General features: G+C 46.5%; 1 protein-coding gene across 1 annotated transcript; it reads left to right on the top strand.

Annotated features, from left to right (window-relative positions):
* Positions 1-5,053: 5,053 nt before the first annotated feature.
* On the top strand, positions 5,054-7,637 carry LOC102553208 (ral guanine nucleotide dissociation stimulator-like). The gene is made up of 5 exons (XM_006254077.5): positions 5,054-5,320; positions 5,465-5,661; positions 6,203-6,250; positions 6,700-6,890; positions 7,095-7,637. Exons 1-5 carry the CDS (start codon positions 5,144-5,146, stop codon positions 7,289-7,291), a joined length of 810 nt encoding a protein of 269 aa, XP_006254139.2. The 5' UTR covers positions 5,054-5,143; the 3' UTR covers positions 7,292-7,637.
* Positions 7,638-10,109: the final 2,472 nt, after the last annotated feature.

Raw genomic sequence — 10,109 nt, 5'->3', positions numbered from 1 at the left:
AGGCGTGTCCGCCTCTCTGAAGGTTCAGCTCTCCCTCCCTCGGGATATGGGTGCAGAGAACTGTTTATCCGGTCTGTTTCCTTCAGGTTCCGGCAGTGTCTCAGGCGCAGGGGTCCTGCCGCTCCCGGGCCCTCCCCTACGGGAACCCAGAGGCCTTATACAGTTGCCTCTTGGGCCAGGGATGTGGGCAGGGGTGGGCAGTGTTGGTGGTCTCCTCCGCTCTGCAGCCTCAGGAGTGCCCACCTGATCAGGCGGTGAGGTCTCTCTCCCTCGGGGTTTGGGAGCAGAGAGCTGCTGCGGGCCGGGATCCGCCGGTGTGGGACTTCCGGTAAACACAGGAAGTGCCCGGCCTTAGAGGAATTTTGCCTCTGTGTGTCCTGAGTTCACCAGGCAGGTTTCTTGCAGGGGAAAAGTTGGTCCTACCTGCAGTTCCAAGGCTCAAGTTTGCTCGTGGGGTACTGCCTAAGTCCTCTCTGCTGTGGCAGCAACCGGGAAGATCTGCGCCACTCTTTCCGGGAGCCTCCGTGCACCAGGGTTCCAGATTGCGTTTGGTGTTTTCCTCTGGCGCCTGGATGTGCACAGAGTGCAGTCTCTTCTGGTTTCCCAGGCGTGTCCGCCTCTCTGAAGGTTCAGCTCTCCCTCCCACGGGATTTGGGTGCAGAGAACTGTTTATCCGGTCTGTTTCCTTCAGGTTCTGGCAGTGTCTCAGGCGCAGGGGTCCTGCCGCTCCCGGGCCCTCCCCTACGGGAACCCAGAGGCCTTATACAGTTGCCTCTTGGGCCAGGGATGTGGGCAGGGGTGGGCAGTGTTGGTGGTCTCCTCCGCTCTGCAGCCTCAGGAGTGCCCACCTGATCAGGCGGTGGGGTCTCTCTCCCACGGGGTTTGGGAGCAGAGAGCTGCTGCGGTCCGGGATCCGCCGGTGTGGGACTTCCGATCCTTTGATGAATATGAAGTGTCCTTCCTTATCTTTTTTGATGACTTTTAGTTGGAAATTGATTTTATTTGATATTGGAATGGCTACTCCAGCTTGCTTCTTCTGACCATTTGCTTGGAAAGTTGTTTTCCAGCCTTTCACTCTGAGGTAGTGTCTGTCTTTGTGTCTGAGGTGTGTTTCCTGTAGGCAGCAGAATGCAGGGTCCTCGTTGCGTATCCAGTTTGTTAATCTATGTCTTTTTATTGGGGAGTTGAGGCCATTGATATTGAGAGATATTAAGGAATAGTGATTATTGCTTCCTGTTATATTCATATTTGGATGTGAGGTTATGTTTGTGTGCTTTCATTCTCTTTGTTTTGTTGCCAAGACAATTAGTTTCTTGCTTCTTCTAGGGTATAGCTTGCCTCCTTATGTTGGGCTTTACCATTTATTATCCTTTGTAGTGCTGGATTTGTAGAAAGATATTGTGTAAATTTGGTTTTGTCATGGAATATCTTGGTTTCTCCATCAATGTTAATTGAGAGTTTTGCTGGATACAGTAACCTGGGCTGGCATTTGTGTTCTCTTAGGGTCTGTATGACATCAGTCCAGGATCTTCTGGCCTTCATAGTTTCTGGCGAGAAGTCTGGTGTGATTCTGATAGGTCTCCCTTTATATGTTACTTGACCTTTTTCCCTTACTGCTTTTAATATTCTTTCTTTATTTTGTGCGTTTGGTGTTTTGACAATTATGTGACGGGAGGTGTTTCTTTTCTGGTCCAATCTATTTGGAGTTCTGTAGGCTTCTTGTATGCCTATGGGTATCTCTTTTTTTAGGTTAGGGAAGTTTTCTTCTATGATTTTGTTGAAGATATTTACTGGTCCTTTGAGCTGGGAGTCTTCACTCTCTTCTATACCTATTATCCTTCGGTTTGATCTTCTCATTGAGTCCTGGATTTCCTGTATGTTTTGGACCAGTAGCTTTTTCTGCTTTACATTATCTTTGACAGTTGAGTCAATGATTTCTATGGAATCTTCTGCTCCCGAGATTCTCTCTTCCATCTCTTGTATTCTGTTGGTGAAGCTTGTATCTACAGCTCCTTGTCTCTTCTTTTGGTTTTCTATATCCAGGGTTGTTTCCATGTGTTCTTTCTTGATTGCTTCTATTTCCATTTTTAATTCCTTCAACTGTTTGATTGTGTTTTCCTGGAATTCTTTCAGGGATTTTTGCGATTCCTCTCTGTAGGCTTCTACTTGTTCATTAATGTTTTCCTGTGTTTCCCTAAGTGTGTTCATGTCTTTCTTGAAGTCCTCCAGCATCATGATCAAATATGATTTTGAACCTAGATCTTGCTTTTCTGGTGTGTTTGGATATTCCATGTTTGTTTTGGTGGGAGAATTGGGCTCCGATGATGGCATGTAGTCTTGGTTTCTGTTGCTTGGGGTCCTGCGCTTGCCTCTCGCCATCAGATTATCTCTAGTGCTACTTTGTTCTGCTATTTCTGACAGTGGCTAGACTGTCCTATAAGCCTGTATGTCAGGAGTGCTGTAGACCTGTTTTCCTCTCTTTCAGTCAGTTATGGGGACAGTGTGTTCTGCTTTCGGGCGTGTAGTTTTTCCTCTCTACAGGTCTTCAGCTGTTCCTGTGGGCCTGTGTCTTGAGTTCACCAGGCAGCTTTCTTGCAGCAGAAAATTTGGTCTTACCTGTGGTCCCGAGGCTCAGGTTCGCTCGTGGGGTTCTGCCCAGGGGCTCTCTGCAGTGGCAGCAACCAGGAAGACCTGTGCCGCCCCTTCCGGGAGCTTCAGTGCACCAGGGTTCCAGATGGTCTTTGGCTTTTTCCTCTGGCGTCCGAGATGTGTGTGCAGGGAGCAGTCTCTTCTGGTTTCCCAGGCTTGTCTGCCTCTCTGAAGGTTTAGCTCTCCCTCCCATGGGATTTGGGTGCAGAGAACTGTTTATCCGGTCTGTTTCTTTCAGGTTTCTGCGGTGTCTCAGGCAGGTGTCCTGCCGCTCCTGGGCCCTCCCCCACGGGAGCCCAGAGGCCTTATACAGTTTCCTCTTGGGCCAGGGATGTGGGCAGGGGTGAGCAGTGTTGGTGGTCTCTTCCGCTCTGCAGCCTCAGGAGTGCCCACCTGACCAGGCGGTTGGGTCTCTCTCTCACCGGGTCTGGGAGCAGAGAGCTGCTTCCTCCACTGGTGCTCTTACTCGGCTATTCATTGTTACCTATGAGGTTGGAGCCCAGGGTCAGTCAATGTATAGTCTTTGAGTAATAGCTTAGTCCTGGAAGCTCTGGTTGATTGGCATTGTTATTCATATGGGGTCTCAATCCCCTTCAAGCTCTTTCCGTCCTTTCTAAGATTCCTTCAACGGGGGTCCTGTTCTCAGTTCAGTGGTTTGCTGCTGGCATTCGCCTATGTATTTGCTGTATTCTGGCTGTGTTTCTCAGGAGAGATCTACATCTGGCTCCTGTCGGCCTGAACTTCTTTGCTTCATCTGTCTTATCTAATTGGGTGGCTGTATATGTATGGGCAACATGTGGGGCAGGCTCTGAATGGGTGTTCCTTCTGCCTCTGTTTTAAACTTTGTCTCCCTATTCCCTCCAAAGGGAATTCTTGTTCCCCTTTTAAAGAAGGAGTGAAGTATTCGCATTTTAGTCATCCTTCTGAGTTTCATGGGAATACACAGTTCTAAATGACATGTCTCCATCAAATATTTCCCTTCAGAGATCTGAGAACCCTGCAGAAGAGGAGAAGAAAGAGTGTTAGAGTCATACAGGATGGAGAACACCAAAAGAATAAGGCTCAATAAAGCTATTGACCAAAGCTCATATGAACTCACAGACTCCCATGCTATTCAAGCTACTCTTCCTGTACAAATGGACATCTTAGCAAGTCTGTCTTTATAACATTATTATGTGTATTTTCCTTCATGATTTTGATATTTTCCATTAGACTGAGAAGTGCATCCATTACCAGACCACAAAGGCTTACCTCTCTGCTTTCTCTAGAAGTTAGTTTTTGAGGCAGGGTATTTCTTTGGAGACCTGGCTGTCCCAGAACTCTATATGGAGACTAAGCTAGCCACAAACTCAGAAAGATATCTGATCTTGGCTCTCAGGTTCTTGGATTAAAAGTATGCACCATCACAAGAAACTTTTCTAGAAGGTTTATGGTTCAATTTTACATTTGGATCTATTGGAGTTACAGACAGTTGTTAGCTGCCATGTGCATGCTGGGAATTGAACCCAGGACCTCTGGAAGAGCAGCCAGTGCTGCCAACTCTTCAGCCATCTCTGCGACCCCTATATTGACAATTCTTGGGCATTTTCAGTTATGTATGATGTTTATTTTTACATCTCTGAGGATCATATCCTAGCTCTGGTCCATGTCAGTAAAGTGCTCAGCCACTGATTCCAACTGGCAGATTCCATTGGGAACTTTGGGAACATTGTAGAAAAAAAAGCATCCAAGTCTATGTGTCTTACTAGGAAGGATTCTTGGGAGTACTGACCACCTTTTAACAATACTGTCAACTCTTGCAAAGGGTTCTTGCAAGCTACAGATCATAGGCCATCATTGTAGAATGTCAGGAGAAGGACTTAAGCAGAAACTTGAAGCAGAAACAATGGAGGACAAATCCGTTCTGAAACAGAGTTGGGGGCCAGCTTCCATCTTGTAAGTTGGTGGATGTGGCTGAGACAGCAGTTTACAGAGGGCCACAAACCTTTGGGATTGAGCTCTAAAATGATCTGAGAAAGACAATTCCCATGCAAGAACACGGACATTATGTGGCTGAGGGCTGGTACAAGTGTGTATGTGTACTTGCATTTCACACAGGGAGCACACAGGGTAGCATGGAAGAAGGCAACATGGCTAGGGTTTAAGGTGGGCCTGGGTGTGCAGGGCTAAGTTTAGGTGTAGGGATAGAGATGTCATTCAAGTGTAAGGACTCAGATTGCAAAGCTGAGGTGTTGTCTGTACCCAGACATCCCTTGGAGCAGTGGAATGGGACACACCTATGTAACTGTGTCTAAGTGTGTACCTGCAAAATGGGAAGGGACCTAGAAACATTTAGGGAAAGTCCTGTGTGAAGAGGGGACAGTAAAGGGACCCCCAGGAAATGACCTCACTTCCTTCACTATGACCCAACAATGCAAAATCCTGATGACCAGGCAGCCAACTGCTTACACACAGCCCAGCAGGCTCACTTGTCCAAGAGCTTAGAGAGAGCAGGATGTTCTCTTGTTGTCCTTGGACTACTGAAGGCTCAGGCCTGAAGAAAGATAAAAATGAAGGTCAGGTAGGGACCTTGAAATTCATGATTCTTTCCTGCCTGCAATGTCTCTGGCCATTTGCCCAGAAGGAAACAGACTTGACCCAAGAAAACCAGACCCAGGACTACGCAGACGAGGTAACCTCTCTGAACTCTCACAGTTTTTTCTAGTTTTGCTCGAGGTGTTATTATTGAAGGAGACTTGTAATGATAATAACCAATGAGAATGTTGCAGAATGAAACTTGTGCTTGTTTGAACCATCCATCATGATGTCTCCTCAGGGTGAGCATGAGTGTGCCCCAATGGTCGTGACGGAGCCCTGTACAGAGACACATATCAGTACAAACATGGTGGAAAATCTGGTGAATCGACTGGTGTCATCTCTGCAGGATGGGGACCTCTTCTTTGCCCCTGCTTTCCTGAACGCATACCGACAGTTCACCACCACACAGTATGCGCTGGATCTGCTGTTGAAGAGGTGAGTGCCCACCTCCAAGCGTGGAGGTCTCAGGCCCTCTTGTTTGTTCTGGGAAGCACTCTCTCTACTCCTTGACTAGAGTATTGTCAGGCCGCAGCAGCATCAATTCAAAGAATGCTTCTCCCAGACTTAGCCCAAAGGGGTTTGCTGGCCAAGCTGAGACTAATGAATGTAGCTGTCCTCTGTGCCTTACTGAAGCTCTTTATCTTTTGCCCACTATTTCTGAGGCCTTGGTGGAAGCACTCCTCCCATTTGTAAAGAATGTTCCAGAATTCCTATAGAAATACCCAATATAGATGTGTCCAGATTAGAGACCTATGGAGGGAAATCTGAGAGACCTGTGATCACTGAGACGTCAGAATAGAGATGTGTTCCCCCACTGCACAAGCATCTTTGAAGCACCTACTGTATGTAGCTGAACTAATAATTCTGAGAGCAGACAGAACTTCCACATTCTGAATTTTGATTTTTGTCTAGGTAGCCCCCTGCCCCTGATGTCTTTTAGGATTTTACAGGTGACATGTGTTCTGGTGTCCTCTAGGTTTGCCTACTTCTACCTGGATTGTGAAGAGGATAAACACATAAAGAGGCAAGTGGGCTTTGTAGAAAGAGGAAGGATTTGGGTCTCCGGTGTGGGGCATTTGGGTTCCTAGAGTAAGGATGGCCAATGTTTTGGTCTGGTTCTTCTCCTGGGTTCTAGTACCATAACGTGGTCCAAGCAGTGCCTGCGGGATGAGAATTGCATGGGCATGGTTCTTCCCAGTGGTGAGATGGGGAAGCCAGGGGCCTCAAGTGCTGCTGTGAGACTCTACGCACATACCAGCTCATGCCAGGAGGCTTGTTCAGCTGTTCTCCACTAGAGGTTGACAGTGAGGTGTGTGAGGTTCCTTGCTCACTAGGACCTCACAGCTCTGCCCACCGTTCTCATCTGCATAGGGCTGGATCTCTTCCTTGCAGTCCTTCCTGTAGGCAGAAGCCATGGGAAGGTTGTAGAAGGAAAGGCCTGCTCATAGCCTGTTGTGCATCCCCTCTCCCCAGCACTCTCTGTTGCTTCCTGGACACATGGATAGACCAATACCCTGAGGAGTTTAGTCAGACCATTCTGAAAAAGTTGAAGATCTACTTGACTGTGAACATGCCCTCCTCCGATCTGAATGTCCGTGTCCATATGCTCCTCAAGGAGTTGCGGCAAGAGTCCAATGAGTCAGAGGGAAAAGGTGAAGACTCAGGTAGGTGTTAGAGACCCTGTGCGTAAGGTTCTGTACTTGCTGTGCTGTGGCTGACGGGCTCCTGTTTGCAGAAGCTGTCACTTGACCCTGATCTGGGCACAGGACCTTTTGTAGGACAGAGTTGAGATCCCCAGCAGACATGGTCTCCTCTGTCTTTGGAAAGGCTGAGAGGAAGTCTCATCTTGGGGATCTTGTCTCTTGCAGTTTCACTGCCCGTTACCTTTCTCTACAAGACTGAATCGGCTGCAGATTTGTCTTCATCTGTAGAAGTGAGGAGCTACACCTCTGGAGATTTAGAAATGGAAGCGTGGTTTCCATCAGGGAACGTGCAGCCAGAACTAGCTTATCTGCAAGAGACAGAGACCCTAGAATCCACCATAAAGGTCATCTCTTGGGACTAGATGGGACAGCAGCAGCCCAGCCAGCATACGGGCTAGCAGCTGTGGAACCTGTGTCTCACCGTGTCAGCCGACACAATGTCCTTCTTGCATCTTCTCCCCTTCTCGACCTTGTCCTATCTCCTTAGAGAATGACCCTGTCATTATCACCTGAGGGGTCTCTTATATCTGCTCTGCAGACAGCACCTGTCTGACGTACTGGCAGAACCATTCCCCGATTTCAATATAGCAACTTCCCTTGCCCCACAGCCAGCCCTCACCTCCCCCTGAGAAATGGCCTTTTTACTTCTGTGGTTCTTTTTATGTTGCTTTTCTTTTAAGTATTTGTTTTAATAAATTGTTAGTACTCCTTTTTTGTTGATTACTTGTGGTTATGGTGTCCACTCAGCAGGCTTGTACTGGGCATAAACAGTCTACCAAGGAGACCACACTGCTCCTGTGAGAGGCTCCATGGAGAGAGACCATCTTGGAGGATGGGAGGTGCAAGTGACTGCTTTGACAGAGATCAGGTCTATGCCTGAGAGTGGTGCTAGACATACAGGTCGTTGGGGCTGACTGCACTTTGCTGGGGTCCTAAGGCTAAGGTCATGTGCTGAGGTCAGACTGACCAGGTGCCCTTGAAAGTGGTTTCTGCTTTCGTTTCAGGCTCCTGAAACTGAGTAGCCGCGCTATGTCAGGGTCTGAAGGGGGCGTGTCATGCTACACTGTTTACACCATTTTGATTTTCTTGAAGGAATGGTTAACTTCCACGGTGGTGGACCATGTAGGCTTACATTTTTCAGAACTTTACTAAGTGTACGTAAATGCTTTAACTTCCCTTCTGGCTCACCACTCGCCAGAAGCAGTGGAAAGGGAAGGTTAATGGGGCAAAAAGGGATGTAGATCTAGTTAGAAATAGTTCTTTGGGGGCGAATCCGATCTATGTGGCCCGAATTTCAGTAGTTTAGTTCCCATAAGTCAGCAGTGGTAACTCAGACCTCTGACAAACACCATTCACGAATCAGCAATGGCAGCTCAATCCAGAAGAAACAGAGGCTCTCCCAATCGACCAGAGTTCATGGAAGCAGCAGGAAGCTGCCAGAATATCACCTGAAGTTCTTTGGTGCATTTTTATGAAGCCATGACAAATGACGATCCATCAAGTAGGTGAGGTGAACCAGTGCCACAGCTTCAGCATCCAAGTCCAGCATCAGGAAACCCCAACGAATCAGTACCACACAGCATCATCCCCTGTCTGTTGAGTTAATATTTGTACACTTTCCAAAAGTCATGGTTCTCTCAAGCATCCACTCTAGGAAAAACATCACACAGTCTTTTTGCAGGCAGCTTCCAGAAATAATATGAGTCAGTTCTCTGCAAAATATCCTGCCATGAGTCTGCTTCAGCAAACACATCCTCTCATAAGACAGTTTCCAGAAAAGCATCACATGACACAACTGAGGCTTTAAAGTGTCAGGAGCCATCTAGGATAGGCAAAGGCTAGCAGGTGGCCTACCTGGAGGTGGCCCACCAATTTTGCATGGTCTGTGATGAGTGAGCTCTATGAGGCAAGGTCCAAAAAGACTTCATCTCAGGATTGCTCCTTGCAGCTGATGTCTTTCCTGTCATCATTAAAATTAATATAATAACCCGTGGGCATCAGCCCAAACTATTGATCAGATTTCCTGTGGATTCAACATGAAGATGAACTTTTATGAATTAAGGCTGTTCAGGTGATTTAATTATTCTATAGAATTTCTGATTTGATTCAAATAGGTTTAGAAATAAAGTATTAAGGGATGGTTTTAGTTGTTGTGCTAGAAAGATGTAATAAAATCAGAATCAAGAATAGAATGTGCCCATTCCTCATAATAGTAAGCCAAAGCTGCATAATAAAATACAATGCGCTTTAGTAATTACAGTAAAAAGAGAAACAGACTTGGGACACATTCGTGTTCAAGGAAAAGTGTTTTGGTCCAAGGATGAAGCTCTAGGTGTACACTATGATAAGCAAGGCGTGTGAAAATTTCTGTGAACACATAATGAACATAATAGGATGAAACACTGCCTTGAATTTAATGTCAACATCCCTCTGTAACGCCCACTTTATATAACATTTTACCTCTGATGTAATTTTCTAAGAACTTTTGTCTAGGAAGGTGTAAAAAGGCCAAATACAAGAAATAAGGTTGGTGGCATGGGGGTCTCTGCTCCATCCATCCATCCTCCATCCATCCATCCAAATCTATGTTTGCTTATATGTACCTATGAAGGTATGTATGTACGTATGTAGGTATGTATGCATGGAAGCATGCGTGAACACTTGTGGAGTTGATGAGACAGGTGGCTCCACCTGGCCAGACTGTGTGTATGGATATGTGTCTGTGCACATTTGCCTGTGTAAGGGATTTCAATTTTTTTCTTTGTAACATTTTATCTATAAGGTAATTCTTTTTTACATAGAGAACTCTTTTGTCTAAAATCTAGAGAAAACTGAAAGTGACAAAAGATGGTGTATCATTTTCTGTTTCATTCAGTGTATGTGTTTTCTATGTAACGCTTTCTTTTCTGGTTCACAAAGAGTTAACCACCCAGGTCAGTGAGGGGCTCCTGGCTGCCTGGCCAGAGAAGGGAGCATTAGTAATGAATCCTTTACCTAATTCTCCTCTTTACCCACTTTCAGCAACAAGCTTCAGTAGGTCCAGAGGCCCAGAGCTTCTGGCTTGAGTAACTTAAAGTCAAGATAGGTAAAATTAGAGAAAGCCACCATAATCTCTCATAAAACCAAGACTTAACCCTTGCTGATGCTTTCCCCTTCAGTTTCCTTCAAGATAGAACCAGA

Source organism: Rattus norvegicus, chromosome 17 (assembly GCF_036323735.1).
Source record: "Rattus norvegicus strain BN/NHsdMcwi chromosome 17, GRCr8, whole genome shotgun sequence".
Taxonomy (NCBI): domain Eukaryota; kingdom Metazoa; phylum Chordata; class Mammalia; order Rodentia; family Muridae; genus Rattus; species Rattus norvegicus.
This window is presented reverse-complemented; position numbering and strand designations above follow the sequence as displayed.